This window comes from Megalobrama amblycephala, linkage group LG22 (genome assembly GCF_018812025.1).
Source record: "Megalobrama amblycephala isolate DHTTF-2021 linkage group LG22, ASM1881202v1, whole genome shotgun sequence".
Classification (NCBI taxonomy): domain Eukaryota; kingdom Metazoa; phylum Chordata; class Actinopteri; order Cypriniformes; family Xenocyprididae; genus Megalobrama; species Megalobrama amblycephala.
Window position 1 is genome coordinate 14305397 of NC_063065.1, and position 26710 is coordinate 14332106.

The following is a 26710-nucleotide window of genomic DNA, read 5'->3' on the forward strand; positions in this document are numbered from 1 at the left end:
GTTAATGCAAAAAAAAAAAAAAAAAAGCTTCAGAAACCATTGAATGCTCTGTACTTCTATCCCTCCTGCTTTGTTTTCATTTCATGTCAAATTAAATGAAAGGTTTACTGATTAAGGTCAATTAAAGTTAATATTCTTAAAAAGCTACACAATTAAATAACCTCAATAAGGCCCCGTCCACACGGAGACGAGTTTAACTGTACATGCAAAAATTTTGTATCGTATAGGCGTTTCGTCCAGATGGATCCAGCGTTTTCAGAAGGTGAAACCGCTATTTTTTGAAACCAGTCCCAGAGTGGATAAATCTGAAAACGACTCCCTTGTGTTTTCGTGTGTAAAGCCAATCCGTATGTTTTGTGAAACGATGATGTCATCACCCCACGTGTCGACCCTAGTCAGACACCGCTAACAGCACAAAACAGCAACAACATTAGTGTACGACATGCTTGTGTTCGTGTTGCAGAAGCTACCAAACCTAAAGCTTTATTTGTAAGCTTTACTAAAGTTTGTATACAGCGTGCAAAGTTTATGCGCATGCTCCAAGTCTTATTCTTTGTTTTTAGTGTCTCTCTCTATTGCAGAATTACAGCGCCACATACTGATCTGGCATGTATACTACATCGTTTTGAGTCGTTTCAGTGGTTTTGTGTGTATGCAGATAAATCATGTGGCTTCATGTGAACGTAGCCTAAGATACATAATTGCAGTGTAATTGCATAATTGGGTCCTTTTTTAAACAAAAAAACATAACATTTTCCTTGGCCTAAGACAGCTGTTGCCTAGGTAACAGTGAAAACTCTGAGATGGAGTCAAGGATTACTGACACTGTGAACGACTGTGACAAATTGGTGCGATGGAGAAATGTGCAACTAATGATGGTGACTGACACGGTGTCTGAAGCTGTGAAGAAGACCGACAGACAGAAAGATTGGAGGGGAGTTAAGGAATGAGAGGTGGCGTGAAATATTGATGAGAGAACGATTGAAGACATGAGAGGGCGAGTGACAGAAATAGATGAAACAGGCAGTGAACGAGTGCTTGAATGTAAGGAGCACAAAAATGGGCAGAAAGAGATGAAGTGAGAAGATGTCACTAACCTCATCTACGGCTTTCTTATAACTCTGGAGAAAAAGAATTGACAATAGAGAACCACGGGTGGAGGAACAATTGAGCGGATTAGACAAAATGTTAAATGAGAAAATGGTTAGTAACACAAAGCGGCACACAGTCTTTTTAACTCCGAGACAAATGTGAACATCTACATATCTAAGCTAGTTGAAGGTTATCGAAAGGTTATGAGTAGATTAGCTCAAATGAGATTTGATTTACTGGTGATACATTAAAGAGCCCATAAAATTGCTTGACAAGTTGTATTTGCTGCGTTTACATACATTCTGCTGGCTTACATCTAGCATATAGATGTGGACTAATAGCCACAACACTAATTTTGAGTCTTTAATTGATGGTAAAGACACATTTGGAAAGAACATCAACTCTGAGTTAATTGGAAAACAGTGCAGATCTTAAAAAGATAGTTAGTTTAGGGTTAGATATTATCATTTTAGGCTTATCCTGGTCTTGGAAACCAGCCCTGTCAGAGCAAAAACATTTGAAGCACAGTTACACTTTGATGATACATTTTAGGAAATGCGTTTCTCACCGCTGGTCGGCTGGGTCTGGTCACCTCCCTGTTCTCCTCCTGGTTTTTGGCCTTGGATTCTTGGGACACTGCTGGGGATCCCTCAGGTTTACTGGAGCCTGTGGGGACAATTGAATGTCAAGACTTGGTGTGCAGAGGTCAAATGTATGTGCTCAGGCTGAGAGAATATTCCAGAGGGTCTCTCACCTCCCACCCGGTTCCTCTCACTGGAGCCGCCCTGAGAGCTGGGCGTGCTAGAACTGGAAGAACTCCCACTGCTGGTTCTCTGGAGAGCCGACTCCATGGGAATCCGCAGGTCTGGGTTACTATGGCAATGGTAGGACACACGGAAGATGTGAGTTTATCATTTCGATCATAGAGGACTGATTAACTTACTACTAGCAGTAAGGAGTTAAAGGGGTTAAAGGGTCAAGATAAATAAATAAATATATATTATATATGTATGTAAGTTAGTGAAAAATGTGTGGGATGTATATACCTGGCTCGGATCAGATGTGCTCCGGTTCTTGGTCCAAGTCCACCTGGCCCATTCCCTGGAGAATTTTTTCTCACCAGCGCAGGGGATATGGAAGTGGTCCTTTGCGGCACCTGAAGCATGTTAACAGATGTTACTTTACTAAAACGCACTTTAGAAAAACAGGTTTTTCAAAATATAGGCTTAGTTTTTAATATCCTATAATCACATTTATTTAAAGGTGCCCTAGATTCAAAATTTGAATTTACCTTGGCATAGTTGAATAACAAGAGTTCAGTACATGGAAAAGACATACATTGAGTTTCAAACTCCATTGCTTTCTCTTTCTTAGGTAAATCTCATTTGTTTAAAAGACTTCCGGAAAACACGCAGATCTCAACATAACACCGACTGTTACGTAACAGTCGGGGTGAACGCCCCAATATTTGCATATGCCAGCCCATGTTCCCAACATTATGAAAGGCATTTGACAAGGGCAGCCAGTATTAACGTCTGGATCTGCACAGCTGAATCATCAGACTAGGTAAACAAGCAAGAACAACAGCGAAAATGGCAGATGGAGCGATAATAACTGACATGATCCATGATATCATGATATTTTTAGTGATATTTGTAAATTCTCTTTAGAAATGTTTCGTTAGCATGCTGCTAATGTACTGTTAAATGTGGTTAAAGTTACCATCGTTTCTTACTGAATTCACGGAGACAAGAGCTGTCGCTATTTTCATTTTTTAAACACTTGCAGTCTGTATAATAACATCTTCATTCTTTATAAATCTCTCCAACAGTGTAGCATTAGCCGTTAGCCACGGAGCACAGCCTCAAACTCATAGAGAATCAAATATAAACATCAAAATAAATACTTTACTCACATAATTCGAAACATGCATACAGAAAGCATGACGAACATCTTGTAAAGATCCATTTGAGGGTTATATTAGCTGTGTGAACTTTGTAAATGTGCTGTAATATAATCGAGAGCTCGTGTGGCAGGGAGCACGCGAATTAAAGGGGCGGCGCGCTGAAAAAAAAAAAATCAGTGCATAGTTAATGATGCCCCAAAATAGGCAGTTAAAAAAATTAATTTAAAAAAAATCTATGGGGTATTTTGAGCTGAAACTTTACAGACACATTCAGGGGACACCTTAGACTTATATTACATCTTGTGAAAAAGCATTCTTGGGCACCTTTAAATGTTTTCTTATATTTTTTTTACAATATTTGAAAAGACCTGTGATCCACCAGTTGAGACCCACTGCTTCAGAGTGGGAAAAAAAAAAGGGAATATTACTATTAATATCATTGGATTACAAGGAAAACCACACATTTCATCCCAGATTATCACCTTTGGAGGGACATCATCTTCCTGTCTCAGCCAAGAGCTGCGGTCAAACTTGTCATCTCGGCTGGTGATGCGAGGTGGTGGGGCCGGGGTTTCTGACGTAGGGTCAGAGTTCTGGCGAGGCATTGGAGGTCGGTGAGGTGACAGACCCTCTTGGAAGGCTGAGACGCCCTGAGAGGACTGATCATGCAGCGACTGGGATCCTGTCATGGAGGAGCCATGGGACTTCACCGAAACTAGGTGCGCCATCTGAATTAAGACCTTTGGGATCAGTGTTTTTCACAACACATCTGAACTCTGTTAAGACAAATCGGGAGGTCAAGAAGTACCTGAGGCTCTACCGGGCGATGCATGGGAGGCGTCCGGGCCTGCTGTATGCCTCCACTGCTGAAGGACTCTGAGCGGGGAGGCAGGGAGGGATCAGAAATACGATTGGCCACTTTGTGCTGGAGAGCCGGAGAGCTCTGGCGGTTCTGCTTGGAACGTTCCTCAACCTGACAGACAGAGAGGATGTTAGTGTCCATGCAGTTCTTCACAACCAATCTGTTTCCTCTTTGCTTGGGAGTCAGAAAGGACTGCGAAACTACAAAGTACAGTGGCTAACGTAGGATCTGCACTAAGCTTTTATATTTTTTACTGCTATATTATTATTATTATTATATTGTGACCTGTAGCACTTTAAGAAGGTTGTACAGAGACTTCTCTCTGGCAATCTTATTCATCTTTAGCATTCACCGAGATTATTTTTCAATCTTTGTCAAAATTCGCCTGTTCCAAATTCAAGAGACGGCCTTGTTACAAGACATTTTAGATATTTTTAGACCTGTTCCCTGAGCTTGACTGAAGATAATCTTTTCTTCACTTTCGCAAGCCCAATCGAAATGACTCAATAAGCAAAGACGAAACATACAACCAAATGACAGCAAAAAGAAAAATCATCAAGTTAAAGACAGAAAGGAAACATATAGTCGATTATGTCCTGTATATTAAAGGAGATGCTGAAAAGTAGCCGTTTCTGAACAGCTGTCTCAAATTCAAACAACAAGCCTCAAAAACTGTCATGCACCATTCACAAGCATTTCCAGACATGAAAAGAATCATTTATAGCCAATCTAGAAGTCAAGTGTCCAATGAGACAGAAAAAGCCATGTTAGTGAGAAAACCATGTTCATTTCTGCTCTGAGAATAGAGGGAGGTTTGGATCTGAAATGACTCAGAGTCAGTCTTCAGAGCGCAATTTTTTTTATCTACAAGTAAAACACAACCCCTTATCAACAACCCTTTGTAACTGTAACAATGTCTAAAGCACAGGTTCTCAACCAGGGGGCCAAGACTCACTAGGGGGTCTCAGCACACTTCCAAGGGCGAAGCAAATTAATTAAATACATTAAAAAAAATAAGACAAAAAGTTTACAATGAGCTAAAAAGCTAAATTTAAGTAGAAATCATTGTTCATATTAGGGCTGCACGATCATTTTAGCATCGATGCCGCGATATGCGGATCCGCGATAGTCACTTTGCAGGATTATGTCCTGTCAGTTTAAACTTTCAAGTGATTTTAAACCATTTAAGCGAGAAGACGCGAAAGAGAACTCAATTGCGATCTTGCACTCTGTTTTCTGTGCGCACCCACAGCACACAAACACCGAATTCGGTTCCCCTCTACGTCTATTTGTGCTTGAACACATACACACCAAATTATGTGAAAACGCTCGCTTATGGCTTATGTGAACAAACAATTGAGAAAGAAAACGGATGCGTATCATTATATTAGATCCGTGCATTCTGTCTTAAAGTGACAGTAGCCTAATATTTCTGCTGTCGGCTGGGCCATTAATGTTAATCAAACAACAAAATACAAAAAAAGAGAAAAATCACCTTTTTAGCAGTAAAAAAAAAGATTAATTATGTTTAATTTATACAGTGAAGACAACGCAGTGTTATTTTAAATTTGATTATTCAATTTCTGTACCTGAAGACTTAACTGAAAAACAAAGTACATTTCATTTGTATCGTTGTTCTATTATTTATCTATGCTTGTAATTTGTGTATGATTTTCTATGCAGATTCACTCCCTACAAAATCACCCAAATCATTCTAGAATGATTCATTAGAATCAAAATCAGTTTGTCAAAATCGTGCAGCCCTAGTTCCTATTTCAATTTGTTCACCCAACTACTACCATTTTTATTTACAATGAGGGTCATCATGGCATATAATAACTTCATTTAATTATTTAAATATATTGACCCTCCTAGTTTCTGTAAATAAGTTTGAAAATGAGCAAATAAAGATCAGAAATATTTTGGGGCCCTTCAAATTGTCTTCGATAACGGAAGTCCTTGGAGTCAACTAGGTTGAGAACCACTGGTCTAAGGTTACTCTTGTGGCCCAACACATCCAAACCTCTCTCATCTTTGCCCCACAAACCCCTGCTCCTCCGTCATCAAATTTCTGTAAGAAGAAAAGGAGCGATAGGTGAGATCAAAGAGAAGATTACTGAAGATTATGGAAAATTAGAACAAGACGACAGCAAGAGCAGAAGCTGTCTGAAGAAAATCCACCAAACTAACTAGGAGACAGGAACACGTTCACCCGGAGAACAAGAGGAAAACAGAGACAAGGCATTCCAGAAGTGATCATCCAAATGCCCCGATAGAAATTTGGGAAAAATATATTTTCCCCCATTAATTCTTTGATAATACACCATGACCAGATCGGTAAGTGTCTAGGTCATGCCGAAAAAAGGAGTCATGCTAGCGGAGGCAGACCTTTGAGACATGTAAGTCTCTCTCAATATCAGCCCCTTTGCTGGAGGGACCTGAACTGCGGACCCGGGACTCTTGCTCATGCTGCTGCTGGACCATCCTGAGCAGCTGGGATGGATCTGGCTCACAAGACACACGGATTCTAGGACGTTCGGCCCACTGACTATCCTGAGCTGAGGCTCGACCAGCTCCATCTCTCTCGAGTGGGAGGCTGCTGGGTAGGAGGGGGGCCTTGTGGGCTGATTAGAGGGGTTCAGGTCAAGAGGGAGGAGGTGGCCGACACGTTTTTCTCCAGGACCGTTAAACGAATGGTGCTTCTTGGGAGGGATTCGAGGGGAGTTACTCTTAGCTCTCTCCATCACCTGTGTTCAGATAAGCACAATAAAACCGTTCAGATTATGACCCACAAAACTGAGGATGCAAGGAGGCCGCTTCAGAGCACGATAACCAAAAAGCATCCAGTGGATTCTGAAACCAATGGAAAAATTATTCACAGGAAGCAAGATACATGGATTAAGTGGATTAAATGAAGTGATTAGTAAGAACAAATGACGTAATGTCCGATGTCATCTATAATCAATGACTGTTGAATCTTGATAAAGAGCACTAGGGCTGGGTATCGATACAGATTCCTGGTTCAGTTTGTTTCGGATTCATAAGCTCTCGATGCAGTGCTAATAAAAAAATGTATTCAATTCGGATTCATTTGGATATATTTCAGTTATAATGTTCATTTTGCTTACTTATAAAAGACACTGTCTCTCTTTTAATGCTGTAAATTATACAGGGCAGTGTTTCAGATTCAAACCAGTAAAAGAACTAATTCATTAATATCTCATGAATTGGGCTATACTAAACCTGTGTATGTTTTTGATTCAGAACCAGCTCCCAAAAAAATGTCATTTGTTTAGTGAATTGGCCTACAGTCATGTGATGTATGTTTTTGAGTCACTAAAAAGAACTGGCTCATAAGATCCGTTTGATCGTGAATTGCTTTGTAGTTTTTGCATGAAGTCCACAAAGACAACTAAACAGAAAGACATGTCTTGCCATTATTTCAGTGGTATATTTTCTTTTAATTGCAAACTCACATTCAGCATTTTATGACACAATATTCGGATCATTAAAAAGAAGATTGCGATTAATCAGAAAACATCAATTTTCACACAACCCTAGATAGTACTAATAAAGTAAGAGTCCTAACCAGATGCATTTGTACCTCTTTGGCCCAGGCCGGTTTGTCACTAGGGTTGACAGAGTCTTTGTAGTGGTACAGTTGTTTTTTGTCAGCAGGCCGTGGCTCTTGTTGCTGTTGCTGCAGCGACACCAGGTAGGCCCTCTCCTGCTGCAGCTGCCGCTGCAACCGTTCAGCCTGACCGCTGCTCCTCCAGCTGCTTCCGTTTATATTCCTAGACAAAACAGGAGAACGAGAATGAGGTGAAAAAGGCCAGATTTGAGGGACATATGAAGCACGTCCTCCACATGAGACAAAATAATGCTAACAGGGTGAGACTTTTGTACTCCTAAAAATAACTGGAGGCTATCAGAGGTCTCAACAGATCTATAAGCTAATCCCACCGATGGCCCGATAGCCGTGGATCCTGAGTCTAATATCCCAGAGAACTGAGCAATAACAAAGAGCTGCCACAAACCCCAAACACCCCAGATCAATTCGCACAATCGATACTCTCTCTGAGTGCACTGGGGACCAACAGATGCCATAAGTGCAGAAGATGAAAAGAAAGGAAGTGCAAGTACTTTAAAGGTGATAGTTGAAACGTTAGTTTACCAGCAGAAGAGCTTGTTCTTGGAGAAGCTGCTGTTGAAGAATCTCCAGCTGCCTTTGCTCTTCTTCTAACTGCCGACGGATATATTCCTAACCCCATAGCGCAGCACATCAGAACGAGAGCGAGAAAGAAAGAGATGAAAAAGAGATGACAGGGCCTTCAAAGAGTTTAAAAGTGAAACAATGAAAGATTAATCAAGCAAATCCGAAGGTAAGAGACCCTGATAATAACTTGCTGCCCTGCATAGATCCCATGTGACCTTGTGTGTGATGAGCTCACTACCCAGAAGTCATTGGTTTAAACCATGGAATGAGCCATCTATGCACTGGGGAGTTAGTACCCTGATCCTAATTTTCCAGAGCAGGTCAATTAACCCCAGACTGCTCCAGGGGAATGTCACACCAAAGAAAACGGTGCTTTGGAATAAAACCACTTCTGTTAAACTGACAGAAACAGTGGGTGCATAACAGATGGAGATGCCATGGGATGTCAATGGGAATATAAATCTCTAATAATACCTTTTGCAGTAAGTTACAATCATTTTTAGATTTAGATGATATTTTATCATCTACTGCAGGTGATAGATCTGTAGAGTGCTAACATACATTTACAGTACATTTCAAAAAATGTTTTTGAAGGAAATTAATAACTTTAATCAGCAAGGCTGCATTAAATTGATCAAAAGTGATAAGAATTTTATAATGATACTAAGATTTCAATTTCAAATAAATGGCGTTCTCTTGAACTTTCAATTCAGTATCCTGAAAGAATTGTATCACGGTTTCCACAAAATTATTACTGTCTTCAACAATTTGATATAATAACCAAATCAGCATATTAAAATGATTTCTGAAGGATCATGTGACACTGAAGACTGGAGTGATGACACTGAAAATTCAGCTTTGTCATCACAGGAATAAATTACATTTTAATATAGTAGTATAATATAATATAATATAATATTCAATAGTACTATTTTTTTATTGTATTTTTGATCAATAAATGCAGCTTTGGTGAGCATAAGAGACTCAAACTTTTTAACAGTAGTGTACATATATTAAATTACAGTATTATAGAGTAAAACAGGTTTGTGGCAGTGCACTTGGGCAGAAAAAACAAGCAGAAAGTCTTTACAAAAAGGTATATGGAAAGAAAAAGGCATGTTAAAAGAAAGGCCCCATTTGCAAGACATTCCCTTATTGAAAGGATGTCTAGGAAAAGATTTTGAAAATGGAGACATCTGAATTGTCCCTAAACTGAGGCATTGTGGAGGACACTTTTACTGTCATTAGCAACAAAACTATGAAATGCTTCATGACAGCAAAGAAAATGCAGTGCTTTGTTGCTTTAAAGGCACTTGAAGCCTTGTTTTTTGGAGAATGTTGGGAATATCTATTTCCTGGCAGATATTACTGAATTAGTTATCCCAAAATAACACAACTGTCTCTGAGGCTCATTAAACTGCAAAAAATAAAAAATAAAAGTGAGTGCGGGACTTTGAGGTGCTTTTTGTCAGTTTAATCATTACGCAAATTCACAAGGCAGTCCATATATGCTTAGCAAACTAACAGTGAGATCAACTTCACGAGCAGCTGTTGCTTTCCCGCTTAATCTCTCGTTACAGTGGTTTCGACATGATATTTGAAGGGCGGAGTTTGGGGAAAGGGGCATGTGTAATTAAAATTAAGTTACAGAACTGCTAAATCTCTTATAATGCTTAACTTTTGGCATGAATGAGAGCTGGTGAATCTTCATTGTCATTTATTGCTCAGTCATTCTTATTTGCCTCTACACAGACTCTCACACACGGCCCGTGAGACTTCCTCGTTCACTACTGAACAGGGCTCAAGCAGCCCAACTGCATTTAAAAGGGTGGGTGAGTGCTTTAAATATGCATACCAGCCAGCAGAACATTTCCCTCCCTGAAGGAAATGAGTCATAGACTGGAGAGAACGCTTTAAATAAGGGACCGAGGCAGACAGTTACAGTTGAGAACAAAGTGCATGTCTGATTACATATGATTAACAGAGGGTTTAAAAACAGAGTGCATGGACAGATTTGCTGTCGTCATGCACGTCTACTTTCAAAAAAATTTGCATATGCCCTCATGTATTCCTAGCAGTAACGTGTGTGTATGTTTACGTGGAGAGACAGACCAAAAATATTTTTTGCCCCACCTTATTTCGCCCTAAATATAAAATCTTTTTCTCATGGAAAATGCATTTCAATAATGATTATTTGGTTATCATGGCTATCAAACATCAAGCAGAAAGAAAACAATTAAAAATTGGTTCTGCATATCAGTTATTCTGCATATCTGCACTAATTATAATCAATTAATAATATTAATCGCAATTAATCACATACAAAATAAAAATTTGTTTACATAATATATGTGTGTACTGTGATTATTTATTATGTATATATAAATACACATTTAAGAAATATATACATAATATATATAATTTATATTATATGTAAATAATACATTTTTGTTAAATATATACATGCATGTGTGTATTTACATAAAAATTTACAGAGTACACACATATATATTATGTAAACAAACTTATTTTGGATGCGATTAATTGACAGCACTAATTTTAATGGTCAATTTTACTGTTTTTAAGGACATTTTGTGATAAACAACTTTGATTCTGAGTTTGTAATAACTTGATATTTAATCTGGGATCATTAAAAATGAAAGAAAACGCTGGAAAAAAAGCATAAAATAAAATATCAGTTATTGAACACTTGAATACTAATTGGTATCTGTCATAAAAATTAAATATAGTGATCAACCTATCAATGTGTGCCATTTATGAACAGAAAGTACATCTCTGTAGTGGTGAATCATTGGGAGTTTGTTAGCGTGGTGTTAGCGTGGAGTGCGAGTGTGTGAAGCTGCCATGCCACTTCATCTCTTCTCTTCCTGTTCATATGTGTGCAGTTGTCAGTTCTGGCATGGTTTAGCACCCCTATCTCTTTTTGCATAATGGATTATGGGTTAGTTTGTAGTGATAGATCTATATACATATATATATAACAGCCTGAACAATTGTACATTTTCAGTCCTGAAATATTTTTCCAAATCATTTCTTGCCCTCTTTCTATTTTATTAATTATCAACCAAAAAATATTGGTCAACCACAATAAGCCATGTATGACTGTGGATGTGTGTACATATGTACCTGCTCCCTCTCAGCATGCCTCCTCTCCTCCTCTCTGCGGAGCTGCTCCATCTCTTCATATCGCCTCCTCTGCTCTCTCTCCTGCTGTTTTCGGAGCTCTCTCTCCCGTCGCTGTTGCTGTGAGATTATAAACACAAGTCCTCATTAACGAACCTCCCATTCCTATATATAAATCTCAGTGCTGACTCCAACTTTCGGCCTTGATTCACAATAGCATATGCAATTCTTTCTTTTACCACTAGGTGGCGGTGTAAAGGACAATGTATTTGGAGCAGGCAGCCATGCTGAACGGTCTTTCCCCAGCAGGGGCTGCTGACAGGAGCTGTGCTGAAACGAGGTGGCCTGACAGTGGACCAGCGGGAGATAGATGTGCTGAATGAGAGGTTGACGCCCAGCCGGGCCACCTGATTCATCCCCACAGGTTCTCTGCTCCCTCCCCTACTGAGAAAACTCTACATCACATAACTCTACCGGCTCAGTGATCTTCGTCTTTCTTTGTCTCCCGTTTGAAGTATTCTTAAGATGTCGGGTAACCTTCCTGTGGACTGATCATAGCTCAGTGTCTCCCAGGGACATTAAAAAGTGGCAGTCATCTCATGAGCCATTACACACACAAAATAGAATACAGGAAGTACGTGTCTGAGTGTGACCGAAATGATAGCAAAGCATATTATCTGTTTGTTCTGATATGGTTGCAAGGAAAAACAATGCTAAATGCAAATAATAAAATTCAACTAAGCATATAATCACGCAGGATAGCAGAAGAAAATACTTCCTATATTTTTGTTGTTGTTCATCGGTCACCTGGAAATATGGTGAATGCTAATAACATGTTTGATTCATGTCAGCTGTTGTTGTTGTTAATAATTCTGCATGTTGTTTATGACATTATTAATAAATTCCAATGCATTTACAAAACTTTGGTTTTGTGTTGGGTCATAACTTGATGTTTAATGTAAAATCAGGGTACAAAAAACTCACCACTAGTTAAGGATGTATAATATCACTATAATGCTGAAGATTTTAGAAACATGGCTGCAAACCCCCAGTCTTTAAACCGTATTTCACGTCCCTCTCGTCTTACCTCCTCTAGTCTCCTCCTTTGCTCTTTTTGTTCCTCAATGCGCTTCTGTCTCTCGGCCAGTAGTTGGCGCTTGTGTTCCTCGTTCTGCTGCTGTTCTAGCTGTTGTCTTCTCAGGGCTTCGGAGCGCTCCTTATTGGCCAACTGCAGACGCAGGAAGTCCCGCCTCAAGGTCGACTCACCAGGGATGTTTATGATGGAGCTGTAAGGAAGACATTAAATAATCAAGAAGTTAAGTAAATTCACTATACCCACATATACATGCTTATGTGTGTGAGCGTAAAAGGTCTATGTACCTCGGCTCTCCTATGTCTCGCTCTTCCTCCTCCTCTTCACTTCCACTGTACTCGTATTCTGTCTCGTCTGAAAAAAATAAGATGCATGTTTTAGGAATAAAACTTGTAAGAGAAGGCTGAAAGGAATAAAACAGTCACATATTCTAAAATATCCATATCCAAAAATTTGCATAAAACAAAGTTTTTTGTTAAAGGTGCTAAAGAGGATGTTTTGTTTTATACATTTTTGCAATATTACTTGAAACTGTCTTTACTAACTGATAAAAGACTATTTATTAGGTGCACTGAAAGGAATAATATTAATATACATCATCTGTGCACGAGGTAGGGCCTTAAAAACATCAGCCAATCGTTTACGCGATCATCGCGTAAACGATTGGCCCTCTGGCTTGTCAATCACTGCCGTGACATTCCTTATGCGAGACGTGCGCGGATGCGCGCTCCAGTAACTTTCCACACTCTACAGGCGCCGCATGCAATGTTTTTGTCAGGAGACAGGAGTAACAACTGCAGTCTGACATAATGAATCCACTAACACGACACAGCGAATGCCGGTGGTAAACACTCGTGTTCCAATACTCATGCACGAGTTTTGGGAGGCGTTCCCTCGAAATGAGCCGTGAAGGAGGGGGGTTGTTCTTACGCATGCGCTCATTTCAAAAACTCACTAACAGTCTTTGGTTTCTCAGTCGACGAAAAGATCCTCTTTAGTACCTTTAAATATTAGTCAACGCTCACTAATAATAGTAATAATAATATTAAATAATAATAAAATAAATAAATAAATAAAATGTATTTTAAAATGACAAATAATAAAATAAATATGAGTTAAAAAAATAGTTATAATTCTTAATGTTCTACAGAAATCGATTGTTCTACCAATCGATTGGATTCTGATTCTCAGGGTTTTGATTCATTTTGATTTCAATTTCTATTCGATACTGATTCATTTGGTTATATATCAGAACATGCCAATTTTTCTTAAAAGGTACAGAAAGCAATTTCTGAGAAATGCCGTTTAAAGTGGATTAGACAAGCATCAAAACAAACTTGTAGCCAATCAGCAGTAAGGGGCGTGTCCACTCATGAGGGGGAGGTGCCTGTGTTGCATAGGGTGTTTGTGAATGGGGGCGGAGCTATCAAAATAGGGGCATGTTGCTTTTGGGTATGGGGCATTTGTTTTGGTATTTTCAAATATCTCAGAAATCGCTTACTGCACCTTTAAGGAAAACAAAAAAAACATTTCAACTAAAGCTGTAAACTATATAGGGAACCCACAATTGGTACATTACTATATTGATGGTTAAACTGAACAACAGACTCCAAACTATTATTAAGTTACTATTTTTTGATATAACACTCAAATAAAAATGGAGTTGTAAATAAATTGCCGTTTTAAATTGCATTAAAGCAGGTTTTATATAAACTTCAATGAATTGGAGTCATTTTTTAAAAACAAACATTTAAACAGTGAATATAAATATATTTTTTATAAACATATACATGCACATTTACACAAATATTCATATTCTTCACTTACAGGTAAAAATATATAATATATGTAATATAGTGTATATATTTAGCAAAACGCTCCTCTGTAGAGTTTGTTTTCTAGCTAACTAATGAGCTATGGACATTGAAGTTGTTTTATTGATGTCTTTCCACAGTTGAAACTCTGACTGACTAATTACATGAGACATGACACATTTCAGTAAGTTGTACTGTTTCTTTCAACATACTTTCTGTTGTTCATTCATGTTTATTTCTTGCAGTATAACTAAAGAAGAGATGATCGGTTCACATGCCGCTTGAACTGAGCGATACAGCGATCTGTCATGCCACATTAAAGAACTTCAAAACGAGATGTGGTGTTTGAAATTCAAGATAAAATTGAAAAGCTGAGCAAGCTGAGACTTTTCGAATCATATCCAAAGTAACAAAGCACAAAGCTTATTGTGCTTACTGGATGGGAGTTGCACTACAAATAATGTTTGGTGAAGTTCTGTTCTTCAATAGAAAACAGCATAGACTAAAAGATTGAGCTTGGGATTTAAGAATCAATATCGGTTCATTAAAATGAAGATTGATTAAAATCAATTAAATCAATATCGTAAACTCACCCCTCTCTCCTCTCTTCTTTTTGGTCCGGTCAATGTGGTCTTTGAGCTGAATTCGGACCTGTCTCTCGTTGGGGAGGTCTTTGATGAAGGGATGTTTGATGAGCTGTTCAGTGCTTGGTCTCTGATTGTGATTCTTCACTAAACAGCTTTCAATGAACGACTGGAACTTTTTAGACCTACAGAGAATGACAAACCATTGAGTTTCCTCTGTTTTAATGCTCAAGCCTTTTTATTATCAACAGGCAGTGTATATTCAAAATGATGTGGCATTCAGGCATGTTTGACTCACCACTTCTTGGACTTGAGACGGGGCGCTGGGTTTCTGGGAATGAGGAAAAGGGCGCGCATGGGATGCATATCACACAGCGCTGAGAAAACAGACAAGTGTGTGCATTTAGTGATCACAGTGTTCATATTAAATTTCATATAAAATACACCATCATGTGTTTGAAGTGCCGCCATTATGCTTTCCCAAATATTACCTTTCATGTAGTGTGTAATATAGCTATTTGTAAATGTAAAAGTTCTGTAAACTGAACACTAAATGGGGTTATTGTGTCCCAAAAGAAAGAACCGAACTGCCTGAAATGAGTTCCAGTCTTACTTCCTACTCAAACCTACGGAGGTTTGTAACAAATTTGCATAATGCCCACACTATGGTCTACATTAGCTGCCTGGGAACGTCTACTTTGACCCGCCCTCAAACACTGTAGTTGTAGCGGAGGCTTGGAAGAGTTTGATAAGGTAAAACTAGTCTCAGGCACAGTCACGCCCACAGAACATCTGATGCATATGGCACACAAAATTGGAAACACTTCCGGAGTAGTCATTTGATTGGTTCGAAGTAATCATCTGATTGGTTGAATTGTACAGGATTTCCGGGAGACGTGTGTTGCGTTCTTTAACGGTCCACCTGGAAACAAAGATGCCTGATGCCAAACCCCCTCATGGAAAAAGAAGCCCGTCACGTTTACAACTGTGACAATGAGCGCTTATCAGGATCAAACTAAACACTGGATTTTCAAAACTATGAGAAGTATGTAAAGTTCGTGGAATAGACTCTGTAAAATACATCCAAAATATGGTTTTACACACCGGTCTGTTATTGTACGGACTTCGACGTTACGTATTTTCACGCCCCTAAACATGACGTGGAACAACACAAGCTGTGATTGGTAGCTTTACATGTCAGTCAGACGGCCTCTGGGTGGTCCTTGGTTGCTATGGAGTCCAGACCTTCTGATGTCCAAACTGACGTCATCATTACTGTTCATGACAGACCCTAAACAGATGCTTCACATACACTGGGCCATCTGACCAATCAGAGCAAAGTCAGCTCTCAGAGAGACTGAATCCTTTATCAAACCATTTCAGACACTGTGGGAAAAGAGGCGATGCTGCAATGTATATTATGAGAAAAAGTGTTTTTTGACCTTGGATGCATGTAAACCTATTGTAACAAAATTAAGAACCTTTAAAATAGCATATTAGGGGCACTTTAACATCATATTACATTGTGTTGAACTTACGAGGGGCTCCTTCTGCCATCTCAATAGCCGTAATTCCCAGCGACCACAGATCACTCTGTAACAAAAAGGTGTTTTAGGACGTGTGCCTTAAGCCCCTCACACAAAAGCAATCAAGTGCTGTGAGAAGAAAGTGACAGCGTAATTAAGAATCGCTTGAAATACCTTGAAGTCATATGTGGCGTCTGGGTTCTCATCACAGGCTATGACCTCTGGAGCCATCCAATATGGTGTGCCAATAAAAGTGTTCCTCCTACCGACGGTGCGGTCCAACTGTGCACTCACACCAAAATCAACTGTTGAAAACACGCAATCACACACACGCACAAACACCGGGAAGATTTGGCCTTAATGTGTCTGCGTGCAGTAACGAGCGGAGAGGTCTTTGATGAAGTGCATGCTGCCATCTGCCTCTGTGCCACTCTTCCCTCATCACTGCAGGCAGCGTTGTCATAGCAACCAGCCTGAACTGTCTCCCAAACTGAAGCAACTCAATGACAAGCCCTAATAACTCCAGAGGAGGGTCACAGGTTCCTCAACATACAGATTCAACCAATAAAAACACACATACATAAACTAACATTGAGGGAGTGACAAGCTTCTCATAATTCAAAGTAGTTAGATACAATGTATCTACACTGAATATCTAGATTATTATAAAATTATCAGTTCATATAATTAAAAAAAAACAGGTGATATCAAACTTGAAAACATACACTACTGTTCAAATGTTTAGGGTCAGTAAGATTTTTTTATTTATTTTTTTAAAGAAATTATTCAGCAAGAATGCATTAAATTTATTTATTTTATTTTTTTTAAATGTTTTTTTTTACTTTGTAACATACAAATATTAGACAGCACAACTACTATTATCAGTTTTCAACATTAATAATAGAAATGTTCCTTGAGCAGCAAATCAGCATATCAGAATGATTTCTGAGGGATCATGTGACACTGAAGACTGGAGTAATGATGCTGAAAATGCAGCTTAACCATCACAGGAATGAATTACATTTTACAAAATATTTAAATAGAACGCAGTTCTTTTAAATGGTAATAATATTTCATATTATTAAAGTTTACACTGTATTTTTGATCAAACAAATGCAGCCTTGGTGAGCATAAGAGACTTTTCAAAAGCAAAAATCTTGCTGGCCTAAAACTTTTGACAACAATTCACGACAAATTAATCAAGGTTTTGATGAATACATTTGAATACGTAAATGCTTGATTAGCGTTTTTATCTCAGTGGTAAGCTAATACATTTCTAACATTCATACACTAGACAGTAGAGTACATATAGTGATTAGTATAAGTGCAGAATGTACATTGTGTTAATGCCCTCAGGGGTAGGGCTGCACAACGATTAATCGCGATTAATCGTTTGCAAAATAAAAGTCTGTGTTACGCAATATATGTGTGTGTTCTATGTATAATAATTATGTATATATAAATACATGCACATGTATAAATTTAAGAAATATATACATGTATAAATAAATATACATATTTATATATATTTTATATTACATATAAATATAAATATTTTATATATAAATATAATTTTTGTCTTAAATATATACATGTATGTGCATGTATTTATATATACATAATTATTATACGCAGAACACACACATATATTGCGTAACACAGACTTTTATTTTGCAAATGATTAATCGCGATTAATCGTTGTGCAGCCCTACTCAGGGGTGTGAACTCACCAAGTTTGACTTCCGCATTTTCTGTGAGCAAAACGTTTTGTCCTTTGATATCACGATGGATGACTTTATGTTGATGCAAGTGGGTCAGACCCTATCAAAACCAGATGAAGAGGTTAAACTCAATTGGAGAAGGTCATCAAAAATAACACATCTGGAAGCTAATGACATTTTCAAGCGGTCCATAATACACACAAACTCACCCTGAGGATCTCTCTGCAGATGTACGCTGTCCACTCCTCCTTTAGAGAGTTCCCTTTGGTGTTCTTTATCAGGTCCGTCACTGAACCAGCGCCACAAAACTCCATCACCAACTACAGACACACAACCTCAACTAAATTAGGATAAAACCTAACAAACCACATGAATGACACAATGATAATTTAGAGGAGAACCACACTGGCGCTGTCACACATACAGACTTTGTCATAAATTTAACAGCATTAGAGGTCATGTGTGAATAGGACCTGATGTTGAAATGCTGGCTAATCAGCTCCAGCAATTTGCTGGTTTAAGAAGCTGTAACATGAAAAGTTGCCGTTTAAAAATAATATTAAAAATAAATTTAAAGACCTAAAGCAAGCGTGTCAAATACCATTGAGGAGTTCAATCCAGCCTTTGAGGAACAAAAATTAAAAGTAAAAAAAAATTTTGATTTCAAAAAAGATCTATAATGTTCCATTTTTTAACTACAGCAGCTTAAAAGTGGCAGAACCTGTATTTTATTTAGACGCCACATTCAACACTCACACTCACGAATTTCACCTTTTCAGCTGAAACTAGATCTGTAAGTGACACAACTGTCCCAGGGCAACTTCATTTTCCCACTTCGAGTTTTGAAGAAGTTTAAATGACAAGACAGAAGGGTACAATAAAAAGTATTAGTGGTTAAAAAAAAAAGAGGAATTTCACAATTCTTTCCAGAGAAGAGAGTCCAGAGAGTAAGATTTGACACAATAAAAAATTCAAACCAAGCAGTTTCTTTTTTTCCCCTTCAACCCTACCTTTGTGTTAATATAGAGTTTTAGTAAGTGGCAGTGACATGCAATCTTCTAAACCCAGTTGTGTTTTTACTTCTTTGCCTTTATATTTTTTTTTACCCAGGATATTCATAAAAAGAGCTCTAATCTCATTGGGGGCCCCTGGGGCACAATAAAAGTCAATAAATATAATTCATGAGCAGAATATGATGTTATTTCTGAAACACTGATTGGTTTTGAATGCTCTCTTGAGATAGCCCTCAGATGGGTCTAAATATGTTTGGCCTCTGGGACTCTCCAAAGTCACGACTGCTGAGTTGGCAATGTTTTTTTTTTTTTCTCTAAGGGAAATCCTTCTTACAAAGACCCCCAATGGAGGCTGTTTGTGCTGACAGAGGCTCTAGTGCAAGTAAATGTCTTCAGTGTGTCACTTATCTTTATGTTGCTGGGCAAAGAGAACGACCACGCTCACCACAGAGGAAATGAGGCTGGCAGTCTGCATTCAAAGCAAGAAGGTGAAAACAACAAGGTCTGGGCACCTCTGTAAAGAGTGTGAACACTGCATTTCTGAGTGAGAAATCAGCTACTGTTTGAAAGTGTTACCTTTCCAGTGTTGAGAAAGCTATTTTGAGGATATAGCTTTAAGCTATAAGATTTCTGGTCTTATTGGTTTATGTTATTCCAAAGTAAAAATGTATTGTCTTCGTAATCTGTAATCAAAATGTAATCCTGAAAATTTTATGATTATGTTACTTAGGCCAATAGCCTTGTGGGCAGCACTCCGACCTGTAGCGAGTTCGAGTCCCGGCTCGCACACCCTTCCCCATCCTGTCTCCCTCTCTCACCCACTTCACTTCCTGTCTTCACTATACAATCTCAAAAAAACCTGCAAAAATAAATCTTAAAAAAAAAAAAAAAGAAGAAGTTTTTATCAAACTCTCATTTGCTTTGGCTCTATTCTGGTATGTTATCCAAACCTTTCAAAATTTAAATGAAATTTACAATCTGAAAAATTTAAATTTGAAATAAAAAACAGAAATTTGAAATTTAAGATGAGGAAAATAAAATAAATTAAATCTAAAAAAAACCCTACAAAAAAAAACACATAAAATTAAAAATACTGAGAAGAAAAAAAAAGGAAAAAAAAACCATCACTACAAACTACACTACGTTTACACAATCACAAACTAAATAACCCTGATTCTTTTCGTGAAGACTGACCCAGAGCTGGTCATCCATGCCAGGTGGGTTCTTCTTGATGAAGGCACCATAGTAGGTGGCTATGTTTCGATGGTGGGAGTATTTTTTCAGCATGTTGATCTCAGCTTTGATCTCCTCCTCCTCATCCTGTCAAATAAAACAGACAACACTTGAGACAGAGCCGGAAAATATTGTGTATCTTGGTTTATGAGCGAGTCATTGTCGGGAAATGGACCCATTTGTGTTTTAGTTTTACAATGTGAACAGTAAAAGTATATAACTTATATTACTTTTATTTTTCAAGGTGAAGTGTGTCAATTCTGTGCCACTAGCAACAACAAAATTGGAGATAAAATGATTGTTTTCAAACAGGATTTCCCAAACACTCCCTCCAGCTGTCATTCGCCAGCCAAACAGATAGCCCCACCCCAAACTCATGCCATTGGTTGAGTGTGTTGCTATGTCAGGCTGGTTAGAATGCTCAGACAAAAATAAGGATTCACAATGCCTCACAGAATCAACCTACAAATCGCTTACTTATAGTTATCTCTGTATATTACACATTATTATTATTAATTAAATAAATAGTATTTTAAAACTTAAGAATATCAGAATAATGGGTTATAGAATAAAAAAATATTAAAAAGCTAATATTTTAATATATGGTATTATAATATATATAATTTATGTTAATATCAAAAGTTTAGGGTCAGCAAGTTATTAAAGAAATTAATACTTTTATTCAGCAAGGATGCATTAAATTTATTAAAGGTGTCAAAGACATCTTTCCACAAAAATATTAAGTAGCACAACTGTTTTCAACATTGATAATAATAACAAGGAAAGTTTGAGCACCAAATCAGCATATTAGAATGATTTCTGAAGGATCACGTGACACTGAAAACTGGAGTAATGATGCTGAAATTGAGTTATTTTAAACTGCAAAAATATATCACAATATAATCATATTCTATGACGTCTATGGTGGTTACAGCCCTTGAAAGTTTTCTAATTTAAAATGAAATAAAGGTACAAATGGCACTAAGAACGGCACCATAAATGTTTGTGTGCGTGTTTAAATTACATCATGCACAAAGGAAAGTGTGAAAGTGTGAAAAAGTCAAACCGACACAGAAATAGGAAACTGTTACGGCCTGCCCTGCTTGCGCTCTTACCCCTGTGACATCCATGACCTTGATTGCAGCGAGCTGGCCCGTCTTAACATGGCGTCCCTGAAGAGAGAAAGATAGGAGAGAGGAAATATCATTTACGAGTATCATACGAACATCATGCCAGCATTATTGAACGTGTGGTAATGAGATCTATCTGTGGCAGAAGAATAGGCTGACGTAAGCCTCTCTGGCAGGCACCATCATTACGTAACAGCATAGAAAAAAAAACACACACACTCACTTCCTAAAATGATTGAAACAGACCCAAAAACCTGTGTGAATGATCTCAGGATCTTGGCTGTACCATTTCATGTTTGTGAATGTGTGTGTGTGTCACAATGCCACCAGATGACAACTCCGTTTGGATTGGATGAACCTCCAAAAGCATTACGCAAGCTGGACTGTTGCACTGTTATGGAGGAACTGAAGAAATGTGGAAATGGCAATCATTGTCCCGGGTCTCCCCCAATTCCCTCCTGTTTACCTGTTAAGTTCCTCACTTCCTCTGAGCTCAATTTCATTTCATAACCAGAATGAGGGAAACAGACACTGCGGACACAGATCATCTGCACGCACAGCAGGTCCCGTGTTTCGGGACAATAGCAGGAGATACCGCAGCAGATCTGAGCAGAAGTGCATTCATCTGAACGGCAGAATCACCCAGTGTGTGCTCTTCAGAATGAATTATGCACACTTCATCTCCTCACCCAACACACTCCCACCGCTTTGATTCTAAGCAGAGGAGATGTTTCGGCGAGAGGAGGAGGGAAGGAGTGAAAAAAAGGTGGGAAAGAGAAAGGAGGACATGAGAAGAGAGCATCACACAAGTCCCATCAGTGCTCATTAACAACTTCAACTGCTATTGGAAAGTATTAATGAGTAGAAAAACCCAGACAAACCCCATGGCTGTATAAAAATAAGAAAATCACTGTGTGGGGAACTTTGACATTTTATCAAACCATGGAGCCATGGCGTGATGTGCACTTGAGTGAGTTCGAATATGGCTCATGACACTTCTTGATCCTATTTTGAGCATCTAATATCTAGATTTTTACTAGTGGTTGAGTCATATATAGCCACATTTAAATTATTGGCATTGACTGATAATTGTCAGAATCGTGACTTAGTAGTATAGTACAAATCTGTTCATTTTACAGGCTTTTTTTTTTTTTTTCAAATTGGTTCAAGTTCAGATTAATTTACTAAATGTTACACAAAATAAATATAAATTGAACTGCAGCATGTGTTATTTACCATCTTTAAATTAAAAAGTGTAATATCTTATATACCAGCTTTATATCAGCCACCCTGCTCTCTAAAACAAAGGTGGAGTTTGTGAGAAGCAGCATTTACTGTGAACTGAGCCACTCTGAAAACATAGTATTATAAGTTGTATGCATGCATTTCAGTTTTATTTAGATTTGTGCAGCCCTATTTGTGTATTTTAATGTTACTTTAAGCCTCGTACACACCGGGACGAATATTGCGCCAGCATTTTGAGACGTTTTTCCTGTTCATACCCAAGCGTTTTTCACTGGCGATGCGCCGAGTGAATGTGCAAATTCACTCCCTGACAGTATATGGTGCTTGTGCTGAATGGTAGTGCAAATAAACATATTTATGAAATAAAATAAAAAAAGATAAAAATATAGATATAAAATGGCATATATATGACAAGGAGATGGTAGTCAGAAACGGTCGTGCAAATAAGTCACAATGACAGTAGTGCAAGTGAACGGTAGTGCAAAAGAACATTTATGAAATGGGCATTCTCAACTATATTTCTTGAATGTAAAAAATAAAATAAAATAAAAATACAGAAATAAAATGGCATATAATACACATCTATTGGTGTGGCCATGAACTGGCAGAGCACCCATAGTTTGTCATCTGCTTACTTCCTCTTCGTCGTCTTGGTATCAATGTGTGCTCAGCAAGACTGTTTTGTGCTTGAGCGCCACCAAGTCGCATTTTACTGTAACTTCAGTAGCTCCAGGCACATGAAGAAAAGTGCCTCACTGGTCAGCCAGTTTTTAATGCGGCGAGTCAAACCAAAAAAACGAACTCAAGGCGTTTAAAAAAAAAAAAAAAATGCCGCTTTTACGCCTAACGTTTTTCGCGTCGGTGTGCACACTCACATTGGCGCCCTTTGTTTAGTCACGAGGCGTTAAGCGATGGCGATAATCGCGAACGATATTCGTCCCGGTGTGTACAGGCCTTTAGATTTAAAGGCACAATATGTAATTTTATGCCACTAGAGGTCACCTATTCAAAGCAAAGGCGAAGCGAAGTTGTCATCTTCATTGCACAGCCGGTGGAAAAGAATCCGGCGGGGACTAGAGTAGAAATCATGTTCATGAATGAGATTATTAATGTTACTGTAGTATGAAGCAGAGCTAATGAGAGACGAGCACGACACACGCCTCAAAAGCAGCAGAACTTTTATTATGCCACAGTCGCCACTTCCGCTTCTTCCGGTCAAGCATATGTGGGGTAACGCAGCGCTGTTTATCATTAGATACATTTGAGTGTGTTGAAAATTGTGTTATAACGTTACTCTGTGCGTTCGCTCGGCGGCTGTTATGAGACACTTGTCGCACACTGCAGTAAGCTTGATTGATATTAGAATATCATATTAATAAATGATGGATGGCTTTTGTTGCTAAATGGCATGCAATTAATTTTAAAACATCGTATGATGGAGAAAATTCTGTATTACTGTTAATAAAAATAAAGCTGCAAATGATTATGCTATCTTAGCCACTTGAAAAAAAATAGTGTTTTTCTCGGAGGCATGGTAAAACATGGTACTCTCGGAAAATCAAGAAAACTAGATTTAAACAAAATGACTAACAGTGTTGAGCTATATAACAATGAATAGTTTTCCGTCTATAAATGTATCCAAACAGTTGTTCCCCTGTCTAATAAAATATAATATATTAAAGCGTCTTTGGTGTTTCCATGGTTTCTACAAAATAAAACTAGAAATTGAGGGTGATGACGTCACTTATATATGCGACACAATGACAAGGGATGGGACACTAGTTAAAATTGCTTATTTCTCTCGATTTAAACATTCATGGAATCTGGGAAGTACACAAGTCAACAAAATATATAACACTGTTCTAGTGGTTTTTGGATATTTTAATCCAAAAATCTTACATATTGTGCCTTTAATTAGCTTTATCAACTCACGAACCCCCTACAGTTCCCTCACAAACCTCCAGGGGGTCACTGATGATTGCCATGTTATGTTTTAAGTGGTTGCCAGGGTGTTGCTATGCAGTTGCTAGGGTGTTGGCTTTGATATGGCTTGGAAGGGAGCTTGTGAACTGGAAAGACATGCTGACTGGACAAAAATGTTGGCTAATTTGAATACATCTGTGACAGAAAACATGAGCCAATCATCATAATAATACAATCGACTAATTGTAATAAATTATGCTGGCATATTAATGAGTCGGATGTGTGGACATGGTGAATGGGTGCATGTGTGATGGATTTGCACCCTAAAGCTCCACGTCTTTCCTGATGCGAAGAGTCACATGGCCGACTGCTAACTGGAAAAACCATCTGGCATCCTGACAGAGATTAACTGAAAAGTTCTGGAGCCCTGACGTATAAGATAAGACTGTCCTTAACTGCCATAAGCCATAAAAAAAAGCAAGGCGCGAATGTGCAATATTACTGATAAATATAACTACAGTGTGTTCAGAATGGAATATTAACATACTGCATTAACATATATGCCATATACTGTACACTATTTTTAGAAACAAAATGCAAAACAGTATGTAGTAATGTTAGTAATGTAACCTCATTACATTGCATGTTACATTTTGAAAATAAATATGGTTATTTTGATAAATAAATACAGCTATTTTGCAATTTTATGTAAAAATGTTTTGCACTTTGACAGGCCAATCAAGTCAATTTCACTTAATTTAAAGGGGTGGTTGATTACGATTTCACTTTAACTTTAGTTAGTGCGTAATGTTGCTGTTTGAGCATAAACAACATCTGCAAAGTTACGACGCTCAAAGTTCAATGCAAAGGGAAACATTTTCTTTTAAAAGAATTCTCTGTTTAAGGACTACAACAAATGTCTGGTAGGGAAAATCGTCATTTTGGCTGCGTGAGATTCTCCAGCTTTGTTGTTGTTGAGCAACCAAAGCGTGACCTGTTAAAGCTCTGCCCTATTCAGGAAAGCGGCCGAGAGCAGCAGCTCATTTGCATTTAAAGGGACACACACAAAAAAACGTGTTTTTGTTCACACCCAAATAGGGACAAATTTGACAAGCTATAATAAATGATCTGTGGGGTATTTTGAGCTGAAACTTCACAGACACATTCTATGGACACCAGAGACTTATATTACATCTTGTAAAAGGGGCATAATAGGGCATTAATTAGGTATTTGAGATTTTAATGCCATGTCAGTAACTGATGCTATTCTCATGGCAATAGTTGTCGAAAAAGATTAAGAACACAGAATGTGTTTTTAATCTTTGAAAAACATGAGATGTGAGATACATTTCTTAAAAATGTAACTGATTTTAATTTTTTTGGAACACCGTGTCATACGCGAGACGCTGCAAAAGACGCAAGACGCGAGCGCATCCGGCATACATGTTCGTCTAACAATGGAAAAGTAGGAATGGAATGCATTGGAATGGAAAAAAGTGTTCACTGTGAACGGCCTCTAATGTATAGTGCACATCTGCAAGAGGTAATCTGGGATTTTCATACAGAAAAAAAAAAATGCATACTGTATTTATTGTACCGCATAACACAGTTTCAAAAATATAGATGTTTCATACTTAAAAAGATTAGTTTTTTTCATACTCATCTGCAGACTGTTTTTGTAGCCTATGTGTGATGGATGTAGATGCTTTTACAAGCCAAACAGATAAGCACACTATGTGGTCACAGAATCCTTCTAATCTAGAATGGCAGCTGAAATGCATACTGAGGTCTGTTCCTATTATATCTGAAATGACTGTAAATGGCTATCGGAGAGCTTGCGGTATAATGCATTGTAACTGTAGCCGCAAAATGTTGTCAGGAAGACATTGCTGTGCGGTTTCATCATCACAGCTGCTATTGGCTATCCTCAACAATCCAATCATGAGAACTAAGACGATATCTGCAGGAAGGTAGGGAAGCCAAACAACGGTAATGACAGTCATATATTGTAGAAGTTGTGAAAACGGAACAGTTATTATTGTACAATCAGGATCAGGAAGTCATTTGTCACTGCGAGACTGGTGTATGTTTGTACCGCTTAACGGTAGACACAGGGTGCCAGTGCAAAAAAAAAAAAAAAAAAAGCACAACGCACCACTTCCTCTCTGTAGCCTAGCAACAGGCCTGGAAGGCGGAGGAGGTTTGTGA

General features: G+C 38.2%; 1 protein-coding gene across 1 annotated transcript in view; it reads right to left on the reverse strand.

Moving 5' to 3' along the window:
* Positions 1-26710, reverse strand: part of tnikb (TRAF2 and NCK interacting kinase b) — a 75951-nt gene that overhangs the window by 19691 nt on the left and 29550 nt on the right. Inside the window, 21 exon segments of the mRNA XM_048175145.1 lie at positions 1661-1758; positions 1847-1965; positions 2139-2248; positions 3481-3726; positions 3807-3971; positions 6249-6394; positions 6397-6607; positions 7465-7620; positions 7622-7654; positions 8035-8121; positions 11224-11340; positions 12308-12506; positions 12601-12667; positions 14721-14896; positions 15010-15088; positions 16250-16304; positions 16412-16542; positions 17968-18058; positions 18168-18278; positions 20166-20291; positions 21320-21376. Of these exon segments, the coding sequence (XP_048031102.1) occupies positions 1661-1758; positions 1847-1965; positions 2139-2248; positions 3481-3726; positions 3807-3971; positions 6249-6394; positions 6397-6607; positions 7465-7620; positions 7622-7654; positions 8035-8121; positions 11224-11340; positions 12308-12506; positions 12601-12667; positions 14721-14896; positions 15010-15088; positions 16250-16304; positions 16412-16542; positions 17968-18058; positions 18168-18278; positions 20166-20291; positions 21320-21376 (2580 nt within the window).